The following is a 25,419-nucleotide window of genomic DNA, read 5'->3' on the forward strand; positions in this document are numbered from 1 at the left end:
TCAGTAAAGTGTTCATCAGGTCAAATATCTTCTGGTAAAAATACACATTCACACTGAGTCTTTATGAAAACACCAACTTGATTATATCCAGGGAAGATAAATTTCCAAATTAGATTCTATCTTTCTATCCCTAAACACTCTGCTCTAGCCCACATTTATCCAAGAAGATTTTACATCCTTAATTTAAATCATCTCATATTCAGACATATTTTTGGTCAGTTTTTACAAGTGACTCAGAATTTTGGTGATTTATATTCTCTCTGCTATATTCTAAGGAAGGTAAATTTTAGTATCTGGGGTATCTTTTGTCTGTTGAATGGAGTGATAAGTGAATAAATGTAGGTTTGGAAGAGCTGGGGCAGAGCTAAATTATTCTGAGTAAGAAAGATCCAGGACTCAGGAACCAGAATTGGAAGATGTAGAGACTATGGGGGAAAGAGAAGAGATATTGACTTTTTCTTGGGGGCATCTCTCAAGAACGAGGTTTTGAAGATCATGCCTGTGCAAAAGCAGACCCGTGCTGGCCAGCGGACCAGGTTCAAGGTGTTTGTCGCCATTGGGGATTACAACGGACATGTTGGTTTGGGTGTGAAGTGCTCTAAGGAGGTAGCCACTGCCATCCGTGGGGCCATCATTCTGGCCAAGCTCTCCGTCGTCCCCATGCAACGAGGCTACTGGGGGAACAAGATCGGCAAGCCCCATACCGTCCCTTGCAAAGTGACTGGACGCTGTGGCTCTGTGCTGGTGCGCCTCATCCCTGCCCCCAGGGACATTGGCATCATCTCAGCCTCTGTGCCCGAGAAGCTACTGATGATGGCTGGAATTGACGACGGCTACACCTCTGCCAGGGGCTGCACTGCCACGCTGGGCAACTTCGCCAAGGCCACTTTTGATGCCATTTCCAAGACCTACAGTTATCTCACTCCTGATCTCTGGAAAGAGACGGTGTTCACCAAGTCTCCGTATCAGGAATTCACTGACCATCTTGTGAAGACCCACACCAGAGTTTCCACGCAGAGGACCCAGGCTCCAGCTGTAGCCACCACATAGTTTTCTATAAGAAAAATAAAGTGATTGAAGCTAAAAAAAAAAAAAAAAAAAAAAAAGGGAAGACCAGCATCCGAGAGCCAAGCAGAGACTTAGAAGGAGACGACTAAAGGGGCTCTGCAGCACAAAGCTACGTGCTATATAATGTACTTTCTCCTCTCTCTCCTATTTGCTCACCAATGCCTGTGGAGTCTATTTTCATCTCGAGGAATGCAAAGAAATACTGAATCTTGCTTAGAGGGTAGTGGGTATGGCGGGGGCGGGGGGAAGATGGAGGTGTGGAAGGGTAAAAACAAAGGCCAAATGTGATAGCAGACATCATATACGTTATAGATGATACAAAAAAATCAATCATCCACTTATTCATTCATTTTTTTAAAATTATCAAACATCTAAAATCTCCCAGGAAATTCATACAGAGGTAGCAACAGGAAACTTGTGGTTACAAGTGATAGAAACTAATAATCCAAATGAAAAGAGATCCTTTTTCCCAGCTTCTACATATTAAATCTCAGGAAAGTCTCTAAATGGCTGCAGTTAATTGCACATCCCTGAAACAATTCCTGTGTCCAGGAATATGCAATACTCTGAATGAATTACCTCTAGAAATGAATGAAAATTAATGAAATGAAGAACTAACAACTTTATTTTGTTTTATAGTCAGTTTACTTGTTTGCCTCTCCAACTATATTATAAGCATCTTTAGGATAGAAATGAAATATTATTAGGCTTTGAACCCTCAGCACCCAGAATAATACATGAAATATAATAGGCACTAAATAAATATTTGAAAACGAATTGATGAATATTCGGGACCACTTGCTTTTCCTCTTCTACATGCTCATTAGTCCCATCCCATCTCCAACAGCTCGCCCCTCCCCACCCATCCCTTCTGCAATCTCCCTGAGAATAAAAGATTAACCTGTAAACAATCAATCCTGTCATTTTTAAGATTTTTTCAGGAGCTGGTACAAATGATTGGTTGGTTATATTTTATGAAAAAAATTGATATAATGTACAATTTGGTTAAATTTATGATGAAAGATCTTGGGAACATGTTCTCAAGTAGAGAGAAATAAGTGTAGAGCTATTGTTCTTATTGTATTATTTCCATTTAGTCTCTGACTTCAAATACTCTTTTTACATCCAACCTAAAAATTATACTTAGCTTGGAAACATTTATAAATTTCAAGTTACGTCAAGCACTTGAGAATTTACTCTGCAAAAGACTGTTACCATAGCTTACGACCTCATCAGAAAATCTGATTGAGTTATGCCTTGTTAACTGTCCCTATTCATCATTCCACATTTAACTAATGCAACATTTTATTGAGGGTGCCAAAAAGACAATGTTGATTATAAAAACAGGAAAAAATATAAGTTGAAATATGTTGACATATTTTTTTTACATCTTTATTGGAGCATAATTGCTTTACAGTGTTGTGTTAGTTTCCGCTGTATGTTGACATATTTTTAATCTAAGACACCTCCACTTTACAAAGTTGGTTGTTCTGGTTTGGATAGTTTATTAGCTACGATTGTGTGGGTGTGGGTGTTCCTATATGTGTGTGTATATATCTATTTACTTGTGCTGTGTATGTATGTACTTCTGTTATAACAAAAGGATTGAAAAGACCCAGGCCTGATATAATTCCACAGTCATCAGGGACCCAGCTCCTTTCATCTTCCATGCTACCATCATCAACACCTCTTAGTCCAAGATTACTGCTCCAGATGACATCAAGTTCACATTCCAGCCAGCCGGAGACAGAAACATTCCTTTGGGCAGGTTTCACTTCTTTCCTTTTATGGCATAATGTGGAAATTGTACCCGTCACTTCTACTCATTTTCTATTAGTCAGAACTTAGTTACATGACCAAAACTAGCTACAAAGGATGCTGGGATTATTTTAGCTAGGTAGCCATATGCTCAGGTGCACATCTATTATTATATGTATTCTATTAGAAAGAGAGAACAAATACTGGAGACAACAGTAGCCTCTGCCAGTGTCTTTTCCTTTGTTCCTTAATAATGAAAGATTTCTGTTCCAACTATGTATCCCATAAAGATCCAAACTTCCATAAAGTCCTTGCAATTGATTCACCTGAGTAATAATAGGCTGCATATGCTGCAGTCCTCATGACACTGAACATAAAATATCAAACAGCAATGCCCATAAGTTACCAAGAGATGAGATGAAAGGAAGGGATGTTTTATTGGCATTGCACAGGAAGTGTCATGGTGGCACAATGGGGTTTTGTTTTTCAACTTAAACTTGAAAGAGAAAATGACTCTGCAAAAAGCAATATTGAATGCCCTTCCCAACACCACTGCTCTCAGCAAAACACTGATAATGGCAGAGAGAACAAACTACCAAACAAATCCAGAAGCACAAGGAATAGATGAGAGAGAGAAATAGAGCATCATGTGTCTTTTCCTGGGGTTGATGCATAAAGCAGGTAGTGACTACTGTTCAAATCATGTTTGAGAGAAGTAAAACTTCCCAGAAAAATTAATTTGTAACAATTTAGTATCTAAAGATCACATTTTGAGTAGTGCATAAGGAAAGACTCAGAGTTTAATATCAAATTTCTTAATGCCAGAAGCAGACTTCTTAAAACAACAGGGAAGTGAATGGATATATGGGACCCACAGACACCCACATTCTCTGACATAATATGCCAAAGCCTTGAGTAATCCAGTGTGGCCCAGCTAACAGCTACCATCAGTTCTGTGGTAAGAATGATTGGAGAGTATTACTGGGTATCACTCTCTACGTATTCTTTGTAAATTGTTATGTATAAATATATTTAATTACTTGTAGTTTTCATTGTACGGTGTTCATTTAGTCATTCTCGACAGGCTGGTTTGCCTTTTTTTATAAAGCCACAAGATAAAGAACCCATTCTACCCAGTATTCCAGTCTGGGAAACTTACATTATAGGCATACTCCCACAAGTACAAAGATAAATATATATGGGTGTTCTCTGCCTGGTTACACAACAGAAATGTATATGGTCATTAAAAAGAAGAAAGTAAATATATGTATAGTGTATTTCATTTATTCTCTTAAATGTTCATAAATGTATATAATCTCTCTAGAAGAATCAGGGGGACTGGGAGAGAGACTTATACTTTTCACTTCATAGTATTATATTTATGGTATTGGTTTTTACCATAAATAACAACTTTAATTTTTTAACTAGCTAATAAAAGAATTCCTTCAAGACATTGTGACACATAAATATCTGAATGGAGACGATCTCTCCACGCCATGAATCAGGTATCTAGAATGGACAGTACCAGGTAAGCAATATCCCATGAAGAATATAGCCTTGATAGGATTTTTTTCTATATGGTTCTGCCAAATGTTCCCCTGGCAGCTAGAGATCCTTGGACTTGAAAATGGTGCTTCTATCTCACTAGTCATCTTTAATGTAACATCTTTTTCTTTCCTCCATTATAAGAAGGGAAACTGAGGAATCTCTGTGCTCCCAGGGGACAAATGTGAGCATCACAGCTACAGAAAAGTCATAGAAAATGCCAATACGAATCAGAAGTGGAACAATGATTCAGTCCTTGAACACAGAATCATAGGGGTCCAATCTTTCAGGCATGGACTCTGGAATTGGAAAGTTCTCAGTTCTTCTTCTGCCTCTATGGCATCTTAGTTGTACAATTCTGCACAATTTATTGATTTTCTCTATGTTTACATTTTATCACCTGTAATATTGTCACTAATATTGCCTAAGTCATTTGGATCTTGTGAGTATTGAGTTAGTGAATGCATAGAAAACTTTTAGCAAGTACCTGAGCAAAATCCCATGATTCCAGAAGCCTCAGGTAACCAGATAAGTGTACTTCTTCCTATGAGATAAGCCCTGTTCCTGATTTACTTTAGCCCATACATCTATCAATGCTGACAGTTTGGGAAAAAAAATCAATTTTCTGTTGAAGTCAGAGTGAAGAGAAAACATTATTGAGACTCCCAATTATTAGCCATCACAGCATATGGATGAACAATTCACGTCAATGAATATTTATTGAGACGCTGCTATGTACAAAACACTGATTGGCTGATTTTTTTTTTTTTAATGCATCAGTTCCTACCCTTCGGGAGCTCACAAATTTATGGTAAAGATGAATCAAAAGTGAATATTCTTTACTAGAGGACCAAACAGTATGCTTATGAAAGTATAGAGAAGGGAAATTAATTCTAACTGACAGTACGAAAAGTCATTTTAGAGGAGGTATGATTTAGATGAAGCTTTACAAAAAGGCAGCTTTTGAGGAAAGAGTACTTGAGGAGACAGGACAGCTAGATGTGGAAACAGAAAGTAAAGATATGCAAACAGAAGAATGCAGAGTATATTTGGGAAGAATGCATTCATTTGCAAAGGGGTATCATATTGAAATACCACATACTGGGTGGCTTAAGAAACAGAAATTTATTTCTCACAGTTGCGGAGGCTGGAAGTCCAAGATCAAGGAGTCAGCAGGTTTAGTTTCTTCTAAGGCCTCTCTCCTTGGCTTGCAGACGGCCACTTTCTCACTGTGTCCTCACGTGGTCTTTCCTCTGTGCACAGCATCCCTGGGGTCTCCTTGTGTATTCAAACTTCTTCTTCTTATAAAAACACAAGTCATATTGGATCAAGACCTCATTTTAACTTAGTCACTTCTTTAAAGGCCTTATCTCCAAAATACAGTCACATTCTGAGGTACTGGGGGTTAGGACTTCAACATATGAATTCCAGGAAGGGGAACACAATTCAGCCCATAATGAATAACAAGTAATGTTATGGAAACAAATAATACATGGGGAGGCATAGAGGCAGAGGTAGGTAAAATAAAAGGCAAAAAACCCCAAAAACGTCTTGAACTCTTGTTATAAACCAGTCACTATTCTAAGAGCTTGACTTGCATAAATTCATTTAATCCTCACAATAGCCCTGTAAAGTAGACATTATTATTATTCCTATTTTCAAGGAATGAAACTGAGGCATAGGGAGAATAGAGTCAGGTGGTCCTATCCCAAGGTTCATATTCTTAACCTCTACACTAAACTGTCTAGGGAAAGCAAAAAATGGTCAAGTTTTGGAGTACTCTTAATGCCAGTCTGAGGAGACTGGATTTAATTCTGTAAGAAATGGCAATCCAATGGTAACTGAGCAAGGGAGTAGAACAACTTTTTTTTTGAGAACTTCAACAGCAGCGTATAGAATGGACTGAAATGGAAATAAGCCAGCACATCATTATATTACCTATAAGAGATTATATAATAGAAACTTTGTTTATTGGTATTAGATGTGGGTCATCTCATAAAAAACAAACGAGAATTTTTGTAATACTTAAACAAAGTCCAAAGATTTTAAGACAAGTTTATTGCCATCATTACAGATTAATGATGGACTTCTAAATAACCCAAACAACTGTTTCTGTTCTTTTTGTTCCCTCTATATTAATAGCAAACTATCAGTAGTAATAACTCATATGAAATCAATAATAGTATTATTATTTAGACATGGCAATTTTGGGTGTATTTGCTTAGTGATTTTTGTTGTTGTTTTAATTACATCACTTGTTTCTGACATCAACACTATGAGGTTATGTTGCACATGTAGGAACTGGAGATGAAAGAGATTTAATAACTTAATGAAAACCACGTGGACCATAGAATAGAGATATTCATACTGAGGCCTAGCTATCTACAGAGTCTGTGTTTTTAAATACGTGGTAGGAGTTTTCAACACTTTTATTGATATGATGGATGCACAACACACTGCCCATATTTAAAATGTACAATTTCTTAAGTTGACATAAACATACACCCATAGAACCATAACCAAAGTCAAGATAATAAACACATCCATCACTCCCAAAAGTTTCCTCATGCCCTTTGTAATCTCTTCTTCTCACCCCTTCCCAACTCTTCCTTCCACAGGCAGTTCACTGATCTGCTCTCTGTCACTATAGAGAAGTTTGTATTTCCTAGAACTTTATATTAATGTTATCATATAATATTCACTATTTTTTACTGGCTTCTCAGCATAAGACCTTTGCAATTCCATCCAATGTTGCATATTCATTCCTTTCTGTTGCTAAGCAGTTTTCTTTATCCATACACAGTTTGATGGATATTTGGGTTGTTCCAGTTTGGGACTACTACAAATAAAGCTGGCATGAGCTTGTGTACAAGTCTTTGCATGGACATTGCTCCCATTGCTTTTGGGTAAATACCTAAGAATGGAATGGATGGGTGATATGGTAATGGTACGTTTAAATTTTTAAGAAAATGCCAAACTTTTCTGAAATGATTGTACCAGTTTACATTTCTACCAGCAGAGTATAAGAGTTGCTCCACATTCTCACCAACATTTGACATGGTCAGGCTTTAATTTTAGACATTTTAATATGTGTGTAATGATACCTCGATGGGGTTTTAATTTGCATTTCCCTAATCACTAATGATGTTGAGCATCTTCTCATATTTTTATTTGCCATCTATATATATCCCTTGGTGAAAAACTCAAGGTATTTCTGTTCAAAACTCAGATTTCTGTTTAAATATTTTTTGCCCATTCTTTGTATTGAATTTTATTACTATTATATTGTTATTATTATTATTAAGAGTTTTTAGAGTTCTTTGTATATTCTAGATATGTCTTTATCAAATATTCAACTTGCAAATATTTTCTCCCCATCTGTGATGTCTTTTCATTCTCTTAACAGAGTTTTGTGATGAGAAGAAGTTTTTAATTTAAATTTTTTTCTTTTATGGATCATGTCTTTGTGTTGTTTTTAAGGAATATTTGCCTAACTCCCAGTCACTATGATTTTTCTATTTTTCTTCTATAAGTTTTATAGTTTTAGGTTTTATATTTAGGTCTAGGATTTATTTTAAGTTAATTTTGGTTTATAGTGCAAGGTACATATCTAAGTCTATTATTTTGCACATGGATATCCACTTTTTCCAGCAACATTTGTTGAAAAAGACTATCTTTTTTCCACAAATTATCTTTTCAATTTAGAGAAAATCAATTAACCATGATGGGTTGATTTCTGAACTCTCTGCTCTTCTCCATTGATTTATATGTCTATATTCACACCAATACCACACTTCCTTGATTAATGTAGATTTATAATAAGGCTTCGAGTGAGGTAGGGTAAGTCCTCCAATTTTATTCTTTTTCAATATTATTATGGCAAGTCTATCTAGGGCCTCTACATTTCCATATGGATTTTAGAATCTACTTGTCAAGTTTCTACAATTTGCTTACTGGGATTATGAATGGAGTTGTGTTGAATGTATTCATCAATTTGGGGACAATAAATATCATAATATTGAATCTTCTGATTAATAAATAGATTCTATCTTGCAATATATTCATGGATGTTCAAAATTTCTCAGCAATGATATATAGTTTTAGTATAGAGATTCTGTCAGATTTATCCCTAAATATGTCATATATTGTACGCTGTTTTAAGTGATTTTTTTTCTTTAAAGATTTCTTTTTATTGATTGATTGATTGATTGATTGATGGCTATGTTGGGTCTTCGTTTCTGTGCTAGGGCTTTCTCCAGTTGCGGCAAGTGGGGGCCACTCTTCATCGCGGTGCGCGGGCCTCTCACTATGTGGCCTCTCTTGTTGCGGAGCACAGGCTCCAGACGCGCAGGCTCAGTAGTTGTGGCTCACGGGCCTAGTTGCTCCGCGGCATGTGGGATCCTCCCAGACCAGGGCTCGAACCCGTGTCCCCTGCATTGGCAGGCAGATTCTCAACCACTGCGCCACCAGGGAAGCCCAGTGATTTTTTTTTATTTAATTTTTTTTTATACAGCAGATTCTTATTAGTTATCCATTTTATACACATCAGTGTATACATGTCAATCCCAATCTCCCAATTCATCACACCACCACCACCCCACCCCCTGCCACTTTCCCACCTTGGTGTCCATACATTTGTTCTCTACATCTGTGTCTCAATTTCTGCCCTGCAAACTGGTTCATCTGTACCATTTTTCTAGGTTCCACATATATGCATTAATAAATGATATTTGTTTTTCTCTTTCTGACTTACTTCACTCTATATGACAGTCTCTAGATCCATCCACGTCTCTACAAATGACCCAATTTCATTCCCTTTTAAGGGTGAATAATATTCCATTGTATACGTGTACCACATCTTCTTTATCCATTCATCTGTCGATGGGCATTTAGGTTGCTTCCACGTCCTGGCAATTGTGAACAGTGTTGCAATGAAAATCAGGGTGCATGTGTCTTTTTCAATTATGGTTTCCTCTGGGTATATGCCCAGTAGTGGGATTGCTGGGTCATATGGTAATTCTATTTTTAGTTTTTTAAGGAACCTCCATACTGTTCTCCATAGTGGCTGTATCAATTTACATTCCCACCAACAGTGCAAGAGGGTTCCCTTTTCTCCACACCCTCGCCAGCATTTGTTGTTTGTAGACTTTCTGATGATGCCCATTCTAACGGGTGTGAGGTGATACCTCGTAGTTTTTTTTTGTTTGTTTTTTGTTTTTTGTTTTAATTTTATTTATTTATTTATGGCTGTGTTGGGTCTTCGTTTCTGTGCGAGGGCTTTCTCCAGTTGTGGCAAGCGGGGGCCACCCCTCATCGCAGTGCGCGGGCCTCTCACTATTGCGGCCTCCCTTGTTGTGGAGCACAGGCTCCAGGCGCGCAGGCTCAGTAATTGTGGCTCACGGGCCCAGTCTCTCCGTGGCATGTGGGATCCTCCCAGACCAGGGCTCGAACCCGTGTCCCCCTCATTGGCAGGCAGATTCTCAACCACTGCACCACCAGGGAAGCCCCCTACCTCGGAGTTTTGATTTGTATTTCTCTAATAATTAGTGATGTTGAGCAGCTTTTCATGTGCTTCTTGGCCATCTGTATATCTTCTTTGGAGAAATGTCTATTTAAGTCTTCTGCCCATTTTTGGATTGGGTTGTTTGGTTTTTTAATATTGAGCTGCATAAACAGTTTATATATATTGAAGATTAATCCTTTGTCCGTTGATTTGTTTGCAAGTATTTCCTCCCATTCTGAGGGTTGTCTTTTCGTCTTGTTTGTAGTTTCCTTTGCTGTGCAAAAACTTTTAAGTTTCATTAGGTCCCATTTGTTTATTTTTGTGCTTATTTCCATTACTCTAGGAGGTGGATCAAAAAAAGATCTTGCTGTGATTTATGTAAAAGAGTGTTCTTCCTATGTTTTCCTCTAAGAGTTTTATAGTGTCCGGTCTTACATTTAGGTCTCTAATCCATTTTGAGTTTACTTTTGTATATGGTGTTAGGGAGTGTTCTAATTTCATTCTTTTACACGTAGCTGTCCAGTTCTCCCAGCACTACTTATTGAAGAGACTGTCTTTTCTCCATTGTATATCCTTGCCTCCTTTGTCATTGATTAGTTGACCATAAGTGCTTGGGTTTATCTCTGGGCTTTCTATCCTGTTCCATTGATCTATATTTCTGTTTTTGTGCCAGTACCATATTGTCTTGATTACTGTAGCTTTGTAGTATAGTCTGAAGTCAGGGAGTCTGATTCCTCCAGCTCCATTCTTCTCCCTCAAGACTGCTTTGGCTATTCAGTGTCTTTTGTGTCTCCATACAAATTTTAAGATTTTTTTGTTCTAGTTCTGTAAAAAATGCCATTGGTAATTTGATAGGGATTGCATTGAATCTGTAGATTGCTTTAGGTAGTATAGTCATTTTCACAGTATTGATTCTTCCAATCCAAGAACATAGTATATCTCTCCATCTGTTTGTATCATCTTTGATTTCTTTCATCAGTGTCTTATAGTTTCCTGTAAACAGGTCTTTTGTCTCCTTAGGTAGGTTTATTCCTAGGTATTTTATTCTTTTTGTTGCAATGGTAAATGGGAGTGTTTCCTTAATTTCTCTTTCAGATTTTTCATCATTAGTGTATAGGAATGCAAGAGATTTCTGTGCATTAATTTTGTATCCTGCAACTTTACCAAATTCATTGATTACCTCTAGTAATTTTCTGGTAGCATCTTTAGGATTCTCTATGTATAGTATCATGTCATCTGCAAACAGGGACAGTTTTACTTCTTCTTTTCCAATTTGTATTCCTTGTATTTCTTTTTCTTCTCTGATTGCCGTGGCTAGGACTTCCAAAACTATGTTGAATTATAGTGGTGAGAGCAGACATCCTTGTCTTCTTCCTGATCTTAGAGGAAACGCTTTCAGTTTTTCACCATTGAGAATAATGTTTGCTGTGGGTTTTTCGTATATGGCCTTTATTATGTTGAGGTAGGTTCCCTCTATGCCCACTTTCTGGAGAGTTTTTATCATAAATGGGTTTTGAATTTTGTCAAAAGCTGTTTCTGCATCTATTGAGATGAGCATATGGTTTTTATTTTTCAATTTGTTAATATGGTGTATCACATTGATCGATTTGCGTATATTGAAGAATCCTTGCATCCCTGTGATAAATCCCACTTGATCATTGTGTATGATACTTGTAACGTGCTATTGGATTCTGTTTGCTAGTATTTTGTTGAGGATTTTTGCATCTATATTCGTCAGTGATATTGGTCTGTAGTTTTCTTTTTTTGTAGTATCTTTGTCTGGTTTTGGTAGCAGGGTGATGGTGGCCTCATAGAATGAGTTTGGGAAGGTTCCTTCCTCTACAATTTTTTGGAAGAGTTTGAGAAGGATGGGTGTTAGCTCTTCTCTAAATGTTTGAGAGAATTCACCTGTGAAGGCATTTGGTCCTGGACTTTTGTTTGTTGGAAGATTTTTAATCCCAGTTTCAATTTCATTACTTGTGATTGGTCTGTTCATATTTTCTATTTCTTCCTGGTTCAGTCTTGGAAGGTTATACCTTTCTAAAAATGTGTCCATTTCTTCCAGGTTGTCCATTTTATTGGCATAGAGTTGCTTGTAGTAATCTCTCACGATCCTTTGCATTTCTGCAGTGTCCACTGTAACTTCTCCTTTTTCGTTTCTAATTTGATTGATTTGAGTCCTCTCCCTCTTTTTCTTGATGAGTCTGGCTAATGGTTATCAATTTTGTTTATCTTCTCAAAGAACCAACTTTTACTTTTATTGATCTTTGCTATTGTTTTCTTTGTTTCTATTTCATTTGTTTCTGCTCTGATCTTTATGATTTCTTTCCTTCTACTAACTTTGGGTTTTGTTTGTTCTTTTTCTAGTTCTTTTAGGTGTAAGGTTAGATTGTTAACTTGAGACATTTCTTGTTTCTTGAGGTAGGATTGTATTGCTGTAAACTTCCCTGTTAGAACTGCTTTTACTGCATCCCATAGATTTTGGATTGTCGTGTTTTCATTGTCATTTGTTTCTAGGTATTTTTTGATTTCCTCTTTGATTTCTTCAGTGATCTCTTGGTTATTTAGTAATGTATTGTTTAGCCTCCATGTGTTTGTCTTTTTTACGTTTTCTTACCTGTAATTGATTTCTAATCTCATAGCGTTGTGGTCAGAAAAGATGCTTGATATGATTTCAGTTTTCTTAAATTTACTGAGGCTTGATTTGTGACCCAAGATGTGATCTATCCTGGAGAATGTTCCTTGTGCACTTGAGAAGAAAGTGTAATCTGCTGTTTTTGGATGGAATGTCCTACAAATATCAATTAAATTTATCTGGTCTATTGTGTCATTTAAAGCTTGTGTTTCCTTATTAATTTTCTGTTTGATGATCTGTCCATTGGTGCAACTGAGGCGTTAAAGTCCCCCACTATTATTGTGTTACTGTCAATTTCCCCTTTTATGGCTGTTAGCATTTGCCTTATGTATTGAGGTGCTCCTATGTTGGGTGCATATATATTTATAATTGTTATATCTTCTTCTTGGATTGATCCCTTGATCATTATGTAGTGTCCTTCTTTGTCTCTTGTAACATTATTTATTTTATAGTCTAGTTTATCTGATATGAGTATTGCTATTCTAGCTTTCTTTTGATTTCCATTTGCATGGAATATCTTTTTCCATCCCCTCACCTTCAGTCTGTATGCGTCCCTAGGTCTGAAGTGGGTCTCTTGTAGACAGCATATATATGGGTCTTGTTTTTGTATCCATTCAGCCAGTCTATGTCTTTTGGTTGGAGCATTTAATCCATTCACGTTTAAGGTAATTATCGATATGTATGTTCCTATGACCATTTTCTTAATTGTTTTGGGTTTGTTTTTGTAGGTCCTTTTCTTCACTTGCCTTTCCCACTTAGAGAAGTTCCTTTAGCATTTGTTGTAGAGCTGGTTTGGTGGTGTTGAATTCTCTCAGCTTTTGCTTGTCTCTAAAGATTTTGATTTCTCCATCAAATCTAAATGAGATCCTTGCCAGGTAGAGTAATCTTGGTTGTAGTTTCTTCCCTTTCACCGCTTTAAATATGTCATGCCACTCCCTTCTGGCTTGTAGAGTTTCTGCTGAAAAATCAGCTGTTAACCTTATGGGAGTTCCCTTGTATGTTGTCATTTTTCCCTTGTTGCTTTCAATAATTTTTCTTTGTCTTTAATTTTTGCCATTTGATTACTATGTGTCTCAGCATGTTTCTCCTTGGGTTTATCCTCCCTGGGACTCTCTGCGCTTCCTGGACTTGGGTGGCTATTTCCTTTCCCATGTTAGGGAAGTTTTCAACTATAATCTCTTCAAATATTTTCTGGGGTCCTTTCTTTCTCTTTTCTCTTTCTGGGACCCCTATAATGCAAATGTTGTTGCATTTAATGTTGTCCCAGAGGTCTCTTAGGCTGTCTTCATTTCTTTTCATTCTTTTTTTCTTTATTTTTTTCCACAGCAGTGAATTCCACCATTCTGTCTTCCAGGTCACTTATCCGTTCTTCTGCCTCAGTTATTCTGCTATTGATTCCTTCTAGTGTATTTTTCATTTCAGTTATTGTATTGTTCATCTCTGTTTGTCTGTTCTTTAACTTTTCTAGGTCTTTGTTAAGCATTTCTTGCATCTTCTCGATCTTTGCCTCCGTTCTTTTTCCGAGTCTTGGATCATCTTCACTATCATTATTCTGAATTCTTTTTCTGGAAGGTTGCCTATCTCCACTTCACTTAGTTGTTTTTCTGGGGTTTTATCTTGTTCCTTCATCTGGTACATAGCCCTCTGCCTTTTCATCTTGTCTATCTTTCTGTGAATGTGGTTTTTGTTCCACCGGTTGCAGGATTGTAGTTCTTCTTGCTTCTGCTGTCTGTCCTCAGTGATATTGCTTTTTAAGTTGAATTTCCATGTGTTCCTTGCTAACATATAGAAATACAATTGACTTTGTACAATGATCTTGTATCCCAAAACCCTGTTAAACTCATTCATTAGTTCTAGGAGTTTTCAATATTTCCCTAGGACTGTCTACATAGATAACTACATTGTTTGTGACTGAAGACATTTTTACTACTTCTTTAGTAATCTGGTTGCTTTGTTTCTTTTTCCTACCTGACAGCAATGGCTAGAATCCCTAGTATAATATAACTAGAAGTGGAAAAAGTGGACATCTTTGTCTTGTTCTTCATCATAGTGTGAAATCATCTAGTCTTTAACCATTATGCATGATTTCAACTGTAGGTTTTTCATGGGTGCCCTTTATCAGGTTGAAGAAGTCTCTTTCTATTACTGTTTGTTTTGAGTTTTTATCAGGAATGGAATTTGGATTTCATCTAATGCTTTTTCTGCATCTATTGAGATGATCACATGATTTTCCTTTTTTAGTCTATTAATATGGCGAATTCCATTAATTAATTTTTTTTTTTTTTTTTTTTTTTTTTGCCACACCACACAGCATATGGGATCTTAGCTCCCCAGCCAGGGATGTAACCCATGTCCCCTGCATTGGAAGCACAGAGTCTTAGCTACTGGACTGCCAGGGAATTTCCCATTAATTAATTTTCAAATGTAATTTCCACCTTGCATTCTTGGGATAAACTCCAGTTGATCATGATGTGTTATATGTTTACATATCATCACATTCAACTTGCTAAAATTTTAAGAATTTTCGTATCTATTTTAATGAGGAAATTGGTCTCTAGTTTTCTATTGTTTATAATGTCTTTGTCTGATTTTAATATCAGAGTAATTCTGGACTCATATAATGAAAGTATTTCCTCCTCTTCAATTTTGTACAATTGGTATTATTTATTTTCCTTAAATGTTTGGAAGAATTCACCAGTAAAGCCTTCTATGACTGGGGTTTTCTTTGGTAGAAGGTTTTTTACTACAAATTCAATTTCATTAACAGATACAGAGTTATTTAGCTATTCTGTTTCAACTTGAGCGAACTTAGGCAACCCAAGTCTTTCAAGGAAGTTGTCCATTTCATCTAAGTTGTTGAACCTGTTGGAAAAAGTTTTTCATAATATTATGTTGTTTTCTTTTAATATCTGCAGTATCTGTAGTATAATATCATCTTTCTCATTCCCAATCTTGGCAATTTGTGTCTTCTCTCATTGTTTCCCTTATCATTCTGGCTAAAGATTTATCATTTTTATTTATCTTCTCAAAAGAAAATCCCTATTTCCACTGATTGTCTCTATCATTTTTCTGTTTTTTTGATCTCCACTTGGTCTTTGTGATGGTTAATTTTATGTGTCAGCTTCACTGGGCTAAGATACACCCAGATAGCTAGTGTTGTTATTTATATAATTATTTATAATATAACTACTGATTCTATCTGTGAGGGTTTTTCTGGAAAAGATTAGCATTTGAATTGGTAGATAGAGTAAAGAAGACCACCTTCACCAACGTGAATGGACATCACCAATCTGTTGAGAGCCTGAAGAGAGAACAAAGGTAGAAGGACAAGTCTGCTCTCTCTAGTTGAGCTGAAACTTCCATCTTCTCCTGCCCTTGGACAACAGCACTCATGGTTCTCGGGCCTTCAGACTCCAGCTGGGACTAACACCACCGGTTCCCCTGATTCTCAGGCCTTTGGATGCTGATGCAGAATTACACCATCAGGTTTGGCTCTGTTTCTCTGGAATGCTTTGTCTTTGTAATTTCCTTTCTTCTGTTTACTTTGAAATTTTAAACCAAATTAATGATCTACTTCTAGTTTCTTAAACTAGAAACTGAAATTATTGATTTGGGACTTTTTTTCTTTCTTAAGATAGACTTTTGTTTTTATCAATTCCTAAGTACTGCTTTAGCACCAACTCAAAAATTTTTATATGTTGTGACTTTATTTTCATTCAGTTCAAAACACTTTCTAGTTTCCTTTTTATTTATTCTTTGACCCATGGGTCATTTAGAAATATGTTATTTTGTTTCCAAGTATTTAGAAATTTTTCAGATATCTTTGTTATTGATTTCTAATTCATTTCTACTGTGATTAGAGAAGGTACTTTGTATGACTTGAAGCCTCTTAAATTTACTGAGATTTGTTTTGTGGTCCAGGCTACAGAATATCTTAATAAATGTTTCCTGTGCATTTAGAAATAATTTTTTTATTCAGGCAGGACTGGGCAGGTGGAAGAGCATCCAGAAAGAGTAGCCTGGGCTCAGAGTTGGCACAGAAAGACACAGGGAACTGTGAGTCTGTACGTCTAGTTAGATCTTGTCTTCATCTTTCCCACACTAGAGGGGCTCACAGTGTTGACAGGTGCAGCCTAGTCCTAGACCTAGACTCTCTGGAGGAAGCAATCAGAGAGATGGGAGAGAATGTCACAAGACCTGGGAATAACAAGATGCAGACTTGAACAAAGACCTGCTCAAAATACCAAACTAAAATAATCTCCACCAGAAAAGCAGATGAGGTATCTCCTCACTTCCTCATCCTGGGAGACCAACACCCTTTCTAGAAAAAGATAGTCAGTGGTCTGTGTGTGAAAGGACAGTGACTACCAGCCCCCAAACAGATAGTTAACATAAAGTCACTAGGTTTCTAAAAATTAGCACAGGCAAGCAATTAAAAACAAATGACTGACCCTGGTCCAGTCTAGGTCTAAGCAGGAATCCTAATGTCTGGTTAGCTTGTTTGAACTTTGGCTCAATCATTTTCTGTAATTGGATGATATTCTTAGGCAGTATTCACCAATTCACCTTGGGGGAAAAAGCATTTCTTCTTGGTGATGACTGTGATAGTACCAAAAAATATAAAATTGGGATTAACCAGATGGTACATTTTAACCTATAATGGTTTCATGTTTGTGCACTAGAATATTCTATGGATTCCCTGTAAAATTAGATTTTTATTTTAATCTAATTTAATTAAAAATAAAACGAAAGTATACCAGTCCCCTTTCGGATTTCAGAGTTATTTAAAGGTAACAATAGACGTATCAGTGAGGGTTTCAGCACAAAACAGATGGTGGGCTTGAAAGGCTTGACCTAAGAGAGATTTTGAAGTAGTTAAGAGAGTTAAAGAAACCCACAAAACATGGTGAGGGCTCCAGATATCAGCAACAATGGACTCCATTACCTCCCGCAAGCCTGAAAGGCATGAGGAGGGAAGTGTATTTCTAGAGCGTGGAGAAACTCAGGGCCTTGAAACAAATGGTCAACTGACAAGTGTTACATCCATGCTAGTCTCAACCTGAGACCCTCTCCTTAATGTAATCAGAGGATTACACTGTGATCAATATTAATGTTATTAACAATAATAGCTAATAATGATCAAGGTGGCATCCACTGTGATAAGCATCTGGCTTGCATGTTCTCATTCAGTTCTAAAAAAAGAGCCCTATGAGGTGTATACTATTTTTTTTTTTAAAGACCACCTTCTTCCTGATTCTTTTTTTTTTTAATTTATTTATTTATTTTTATATTTTTATTTTTGGCTGTGTTGGGTCTTCATTTCTGTGCGAGGGCTTTCTCTAGTTGCGGCAAGCAGGGGCCACTCTTCATCACGGGTGTATACTATTTCTATCCCCACTTTGCAGAGATTAAATAATGTGCCCAGTCACACAGTTTGTAAAGGCTGAATCCAAATGTGAACCCAGGCACTCTGACTGCAGAGGCCATACTATTAACCACCAAAAAAAAAGGTTTGTATAATTAGAATCAGATCCCAATGTAATCCTTACATTGAATCAAAAATCAGGAAATTTGCTCCAGACTCCACTCTCTGATTTGGTTGGTTTCCTTTAGGCAGAGAGACTTCTTTAATTATGTAAAACCTATCTGAGGAATTGTTTCCTGATTCATCCCATGAGAAAAAAATATCAACAGCAACAACAAAAAACACAGTATCTTTGCATCTTGAAATTGTTGAATATTTTGTCTTTTCAAAGCTGCTGGTATTTCTGTGCTTATCTTCAGGGATTTTATACACAGTTGGATCAGAGGCAGCCAGTCTGTATTTGGTCCCCAGCTAGGTCTTTCCATCCACTACATCCTGCCTATATCCAGGCCCTAAGTTAACTCTGACAGGGACACTCAAAATACTGTCTCATGAAGGACTTGTTATATAGGATGAAGGACCACTTCTCTTAGAAAATGCTAGATTTTATTCACTTCTAACCTCTCACCACTCCCAACTCTCATCCTCAATGCCATTCCTGTTCTTAAGCAGGGAAATTTGCATATTCTTCTAACTTGTATTGCTCTTTAGAAACAGATTATAATCCAGTTTTGGAAAATTCATCATCAAATACATTTCATCAAACTACACAGTCCAAAACCATTTTTAACTTTTTATGGATATCTTATTTAATATGGAGAAGTATATAAATCAAAAGCATGCAGCTTAATTAATTATCAAAAATTAATAAAGCCCTGTAGCTACTACCCAGGTCAAGAAATTGAAGATTAGCAGCATTTCAGAAGCCCTCTTATGTTCCTTCCTAATCATTGCCCACCCTGTCTCCAAAAGTAACCACTGCCCTAACTTCTAACACCATACATGAGGTTTACTTTTTTGGGGATTTATATAAATGGAGGCATGAAATATGTGCTCTTTTGTTTCTGGATTCACCCCTATTGCTACATGTAACTCGAGTTCATTTATTTTCATTACTAGATAGTATTCCATTATATGAATATACCACAATTTATTTAAATATTCTACTATTGATAAATATTTGAAAATTGTAATACATAACTGACAAAGGGCCTTTTATATAAAATACGTAGAGTATGCAACATAATAAAAGTGGCAATAACCAAATAGAAAACAGTCTTGAGACACTTTTTTTAAAAGGATATTTGAATAATCAAAAAACATGAAAAGATTCTCAACCTCATTAATCACCCAGGAAATGTAAATTTAAGCCACGATGAGATACCACCACACACCCATGAGAAAGGCTAAAATGAAAAGGCTGACAAGATCAAGTGTTGATAAAGACATGAAACAACACAAAACCCATATAATCTTGGGGTGTAATTGGTACAGTCACTTAGAAAAACAGTCTGGCATTATCTACTAAAATTGGACATATTTCATTTTTAGCTATAAATTCATTTATATTTTTAAATGCATTTTAAAAATACATCCTTAGATAAAAAGGCTAGGCAGTGATTTATGTAAAACTACTTCCAGGGTCTTAACTTCTCACAGACTTAATATGCGCCCTTAGAATTATATAGCAGCTAAAACAAAACAAAACAAAACAACAACTGTTACTTACATTAATTTTTAAAATACTATGCAATTCAATCTCATTATACTCTGCCAAGACTATACTTCATGTAGAGTACTGCAACCAAACATGATATTTTTGACAGCACACTGATAATTTAGAAATGAAAGTGGAGAAGGGTTCTGCAAACTCGTTCAGCTAGTGATTAAATAGTGCATTATTCACTACACACCAACTGTGGGCCAGAGATGGCACCAAGCAATGGAAGTAGGTTGGAGAAAAGACAACAAAAGGCAAAACCTTTAAGTATTTCTAAACCTGTCGCATTTCAACACTCTACTCATTCTCCGTAGGTGATAACCTGTACTTTCAGTCTTTTCCTGTGACCTATAGGCTTATGATTCCAAAATCCTTTTATTCAGATATCTTCTTTCAGCACCAGACTTCTGCCTTTGCCCACATACTGGGTGTTCAGCTCCCCAGGCTACTGCAGCTCATCATACCTAAATGTAACTCATCTTCTCCCAAACTGTCTACCCCTGAGGGTGGTTACAGAATCCACACAGTCTCTGAAGCTAGAAATTAGTCAATCTTTGAATTCTCCCTGTCTAATCCTCAGCATCTGTTGAATTACCACACCCTGCTGATTTTAACTCTACCTTACCTCCATCCCCTTTTATTAGTGCCTGCCTGGAATACAAACGCAGCCTCCCAGTTTTCCCTCTGTACCTCCAGTCAACACAATTTCAGCAGTACCACGAGTTGATCTATTTGATCTCCCTCTTCAAACCATTTGATGTTTTTTTGTCACCTTTAGCACAGAGCATAACCTATATCATCTCAGTTTATGTTATAAACACAGAGAATATTCAGAAACTAGTAACAGTGGTTCCTTCTAAAAGGACAACTTGTTGACTGGGGGAATGGGACAAGAGAGGGACTTACTTTTCACTGTATACTGTTTTTATATTTTTACTTTGGTACCAGAGTCAGATGCTGGTACCAAATTTCAAAAATACCTTTTAATGTTTGCCATAAGATTCTGCATATTTGCAGTAAGGGGTCTACAAGTTTGGTTCTGAGCATCCTGATAGCCAAAGAAATGAGGGAAAGATGATCAGGTTTAAGTGACATATCTATTAAGATAAAATCAAACTAGCTCCCAAGAACAAGCCAAGTACTTCCTGGTTTAAAATAAAATTTAAAAAGAAATCTCCCTGTGAAAAGAACATTGCATAGGGAAAATTTTCAACAATATTCCCAAATAACTTCAACAGAGACTTTCAGGCTGCAGATCCTTAGAACATCCCTTTAGGCAAGTCAAAAGCATAACCCAAAAGTACAACCTGGTAAAGCAGTTGTCCCATGGGTTAATCTTCTCATTTTGGTGGTTTCAGATGCTCCATTCAAACTGGACTTTGTAATAATATGGTCAGTACATGATAACAATATTTTGCATTAATATTATATATGAAAGAACTTGGCGCGAGCCAGAGCTGCCAGTGATGAAACAGTCTGATTCTGAGGTAATTAGCCTACCTTCAATATCAGGGATATTATAGAACAGATCCTTGCCTTGCTAGAAGTTTGGAGGGAATAAATTCTAGGACCCCTTCAAACTTTAAGATTCCACAGGCTGGTATGTCCATGCATCTTGAAATTACCTCCTTAAAGTTTAAGTGCATCTCTACGTGTAAGGAGTTATTACTTAAATAAATTTAAGAACTTGATCATAGGGCCTCCTTATATTTAGGAAATTCCCTGAATACAATTAGAGGTGTTATTAGCATTGGTTTAAAGGAAGCCTAAAGCTAAATTTGTAACTAGTGAGGCATTTAAGAAGAGGACCCAGGAGTCCTGGGTCCCAGTTCCACATCTATCAACTACCCTCCATGCTTAATAAGGTTAAATAATTCTCCAAAAACAAGCAGCATGACTCTCCTCTTGCCCTAGATTTTCTTACACAAGACAAGGAGAAAGTATCTCAGCCTGAGGCTGCACAATAAAGATCAGAGGGCCAATCCTTCTTTTAAATACACACATGCACAATTCAAAATTGAAATTTATTTCAATTTCCTTTATTTTAAAGGAAAAAGGAAGGGAGGGAGGGAGAAGGAAAGAAGGAAGGAAAGAAATTAAATAAAAGACAGGAACTCATGGCCCCAGTTTACGAGGGACAAGATGGGGAGGAGATGAATGCCCTTTCCACCAGGGTACAGCCTGGCGCTGGCTTTGCCAAGACTCCCCGTCTCTGTCTCCACGTTCCACTGGCGCCTGAAAGGTAAGTACCACTCCTTCTAGCCTGTGGCTGAAGGGAAACCAGAGAGGGAAAAAGGTTGAGCACCATCTGTCTGGGAGTATATACAAACTAAATCAAATGTATTGTTCAAAATTTACAGTGGGTCATCTCTTCCTTTTTCTTATTTCTTTTCAATATCGAATGAAGGGCTGACCAGCAAGGTCAAACTCCCCTTATTAATGAGGCATTGCTGGGGCTCTGTCTCATTAGGGCACTCAGAACTGTGCATTTACTGCAATTTGCAGCACTTAATAGAGAAAGGTCAGAGCGGGTCACGTTCAATTTCCACTTGGCAGAGGGAGGAAAAATGGAAGCAATTCATTTGCACAAATTTGAATAATTCTTCTCAGTCTCCTTTTCTTTATCTACGTATGGATAATTCCTGCATCTTACCTCACTCACAATCATTTCAGAACTGCCAGCGGCCAGATTTCTATGAAGGCTGTAATGGAGCTGACAGATTCTATGAATCCAGGTGTCAAAATAAAGCCGCTGGCTTTGTCCCCCGCCCCCCTTCTCACAACAGGGAATAGGAGCTGCCTCTAGTGAGCTCTTAAACTTATCATAAATGTATCAAGATTGCTGTGGGCCATGAAACAGCTGTAGACAATTAATCTTTCCACAATTCTTCGGCATAAGAATTGCTTTCCCCGCAAAGTAACATCTGCCGTGCCGAGGTGATTATTCACGGCCGAGGGCGCCACCATAGTTTCATGCATAGAGCCATCAGTGGCAATGAAGCAAAATTTATAGTTTTCCCTGGTTCAGTAAAAATAACATTTCAGCTGCATTAAAACATCATCCATCAGCATTGTCCCAGAGCCCAGAGCCCCATCTCATCCAAAGAAATTAAAAAGTATTCATTTTAATGCTACCTTCTGAAGCTTGCAATGACATTACTGCCTTTTTTGGAAGGGATTGGAGAGGGGGAGTAATAGCATGAGGAAGATGGGAGGAAAAGGTGCTGCAGCACAGCTAGGCTGAGTATTAAACGTGCTACTAGATAGTAGTGATATCCCAATTACCACACTGCAGGTTCTCATTTATTCATGACCCCTGAATACTTAATCAAAAATCGTTGAATCAAATTGAACAACTAAAGAGGGAAAGTTATTTCACAGAAACAAGATGACTCTTTGGCTTCAAGGGAAAAGCATAAAATGGATACCAAAGCAATAGCTGCCTTTTCCAAGGCAGTGGGCATTTTGTTTCTTTAAAACAGTTGTTTAAACATTTGTCTGAAGGAATAAAATTTACCGAGACAAAAAAAATGGATATTTGCTTTGAACCTCCCTCAGCATTATGCTAAGCTCAGGGCTTGCTCTCAGAAGTGAAAGGGCCTCCTAGTACTTTGGAACTCTATCTACAGGAAATTACCCATTTCAGGACTGGGTTATGGATATTTGAATATAATTACATAGAGGAAGAGAAAAAGGGAGTCCTTGGGGTCATCTGATCTACATAGGCCTTCATACACAGCGCAGGTCTCCAAATACATTAATTTGCAAATAAAATATAAATAATATGTTCCCCCCCCACTCACACCCACTGCATTCCACCGAGCCACCCTTATAATACTTAGGTTTTAAATCTTTAAAATAATGAGTCCATACAGTCAACATTTCGTTGAGCACTATATTCCAAGTCCTGTGCAATATGCCAGGAGTCCACTGACTCGTTAAAGGGAAATCCTGCCTTTAAGCAGCTTGCAGTCCAAAGGGAAAGCATATAAACAAATAACTAAAATACAGATGATAAGTGATATAATAGAAGCATAAATGAAGTGCTATGGTTACACAGAAAATACAACTGCTCTGCTGGGGAGAGTAGAAGAAAGAAGGTGTCAATTCAACACAATCCAGAGAAATAGAGGGTATTTGAATACCCACCATTAGTAAAGATCATCTGGTGATTGGTAATCGTATCTAAAAACACTACTATTCAAGGTCATAAACAAATTGACTTATAAAGTCACCCCAAAAAAAGAAAGCTGAGAGGCAATGACCTGGAAGGTGAGATGTTGGCGCCAGTGCCATAGCACTGATCTGCCTCAGAGTGAGGTTTCATAAGGTGCAATGCTCTATAAAGGATCTCAAAATCAATGTTTGTCCTTGGCATGTTTTCATCCAAGAGTGAAAGCTAATCATTTTTTACTCGTTGGAGATTCTCCGAATTTCACAGTCAATGAAACACAGATTTCAATGCAAGCCAAAACTTGAGTTTTACAAAGGTCAAAGGGAAAGTTCAAGTTGCTGTGTCAGTGAGTCTCAAACCACAGCATGAGATGTGCTGATCTGTCACAGCACAATAACTTCAACATAGAAGTGACTCCTAGCCTGACAGGTAGCGTTCAGGAGAACACATATCCCAGGATACACTCATAGTACAGCAAGGTACTCCAATATTTTTAAATGAACCTTTTTTCTTTTGTTTTCCAATGTAAAAATATTTTTGGAAATTTTGGAAGGGCTTTGTGCCTTTCGGTGAAAGAACTTTTAAATCTCCTCAATAAACATACTTAATTAAGTTTAAGGTTTATATATATTTATATATAATAGAGAGTCATTTAACATAATTTTTAAAGTTTTATACATATGTAAACATATATACAACATATACACAAATATATAAATTTATATCTAATAATTTATATATACACATATAACTTGGAAAACACATTACATATAATATATAAATATACATAAACAACTCTATATAGATAGCTAGATAGATATCTGAATATTTATACTCAATTCTCATCACATAATTTTCCATAGCACATGTCTCTTCAGCACTTACTTCCTGAATGTATGTAAACAGAAACTCTATGAGGGAAAATCGTTCTGGAAGTATGCAGGACTTTCAACCAAAAGCTGACAATGCAATGAAAAATTATTCTGATGAAGAAGAAAAGTTAGCTGAATAAGGAGTGTACACTAATAAACTTAGGTTTAAAACATCATGTACAAAAAATGAAAATAGAAAGAGGACATATAACCTAGAAGGAATTTTTCTAATTACACAAAGCTGAAGGAATATTGTTTTGAAAGCTAAAATCCAGAACTAATTGAGGATTGGGAAAAATTCTGTAGACAAAATGTGCTTGCTTAAGCTGTGTTTATTGTCACAAGAACAAAGAAAGCATCATGGCCAACTCACTGTGTGAAGTCAGAGTTATTCAACCCTTATTTAGTTTCAGTCTTCTCTATCAGAGCATGACCTTCACTCTGGAAAGGAAAGTGCCAATGTGGTTTAAGAAGAATTAAAGCCCAAGAAAAGTGAAGGACAGTAAGGACACAGCTAGCAGTTTTAAATAAATTCAAGTTTCAGGACCCAAAATAATTATATTGAAAACACCACAGTAGTGATCCCACACCCATGGTCAAAACTTGAGAAATTCTGAGAATAGGATAGAGTCCCAGGAACCAGATGGGAACAACTGTCTATATTTCTAAAGAAAATGAAATTGAATTCAGGAAACATTTTATATTGAACCTCAGGATAATTGGTGTGCAAGCATTAGAAAGTGAAAATAAATTGATAAACTGAACTAGCCTCATTTCCT

General features: G+C 36.9%; 2 protein-coding genes across 2 annotated transcripts in view; one reads left to right on the forward strand and one right to left on the reverse strand.

The window, feature by feature from the left end:
- The first annotated feature begins 458 nt into the window (after positions 1–458).
- On the forward strand, positions 459–1,109 carry LOC309628286 (small ribosomal subunit protein uS5-like). The gene is made up of 2 exons (XM_082391194.1): positions 459–543; positions 595–1,109. The coding sequence occupies exons 1-2, from the start codon at positions 496–498 to the stop codon at positions 1,048–1,050; spliced, it is 504 nt and encodes a 167-aa protein (XP_082247320.1). The 5' UTR covers positions 459–495; the 3' UTR covers positions 1,051–1,109.
- LOC309628302 (uncharacterized protein) overlaps positions 1,075–25,419 on the reverse strand; it is a 102,980-nt gene continuing 78,635 nt past the window's right edge. Inside the window, exon 4 of the mRNA XM_082391225.1 lies at positions 1,075–5,672. The gene's annotated coding sequence lies outside the window, so the exon portion shown is untranslated. The remainder of the gene's footprint in view (positions 5,673–25,419) is intronic.

This window comes from Balaenoptera borealis (assembly GCF_965194805.1).
Source record: "Balaenoptera borealis genome assembly, chromosome: 4".
Lineage (NCBI taxonomy): Eukaryota > Metazoa > Chordata > Mammalia > Artiodactyla > Balaenopteridae > Balaenoptera > Balaenoptera borealis.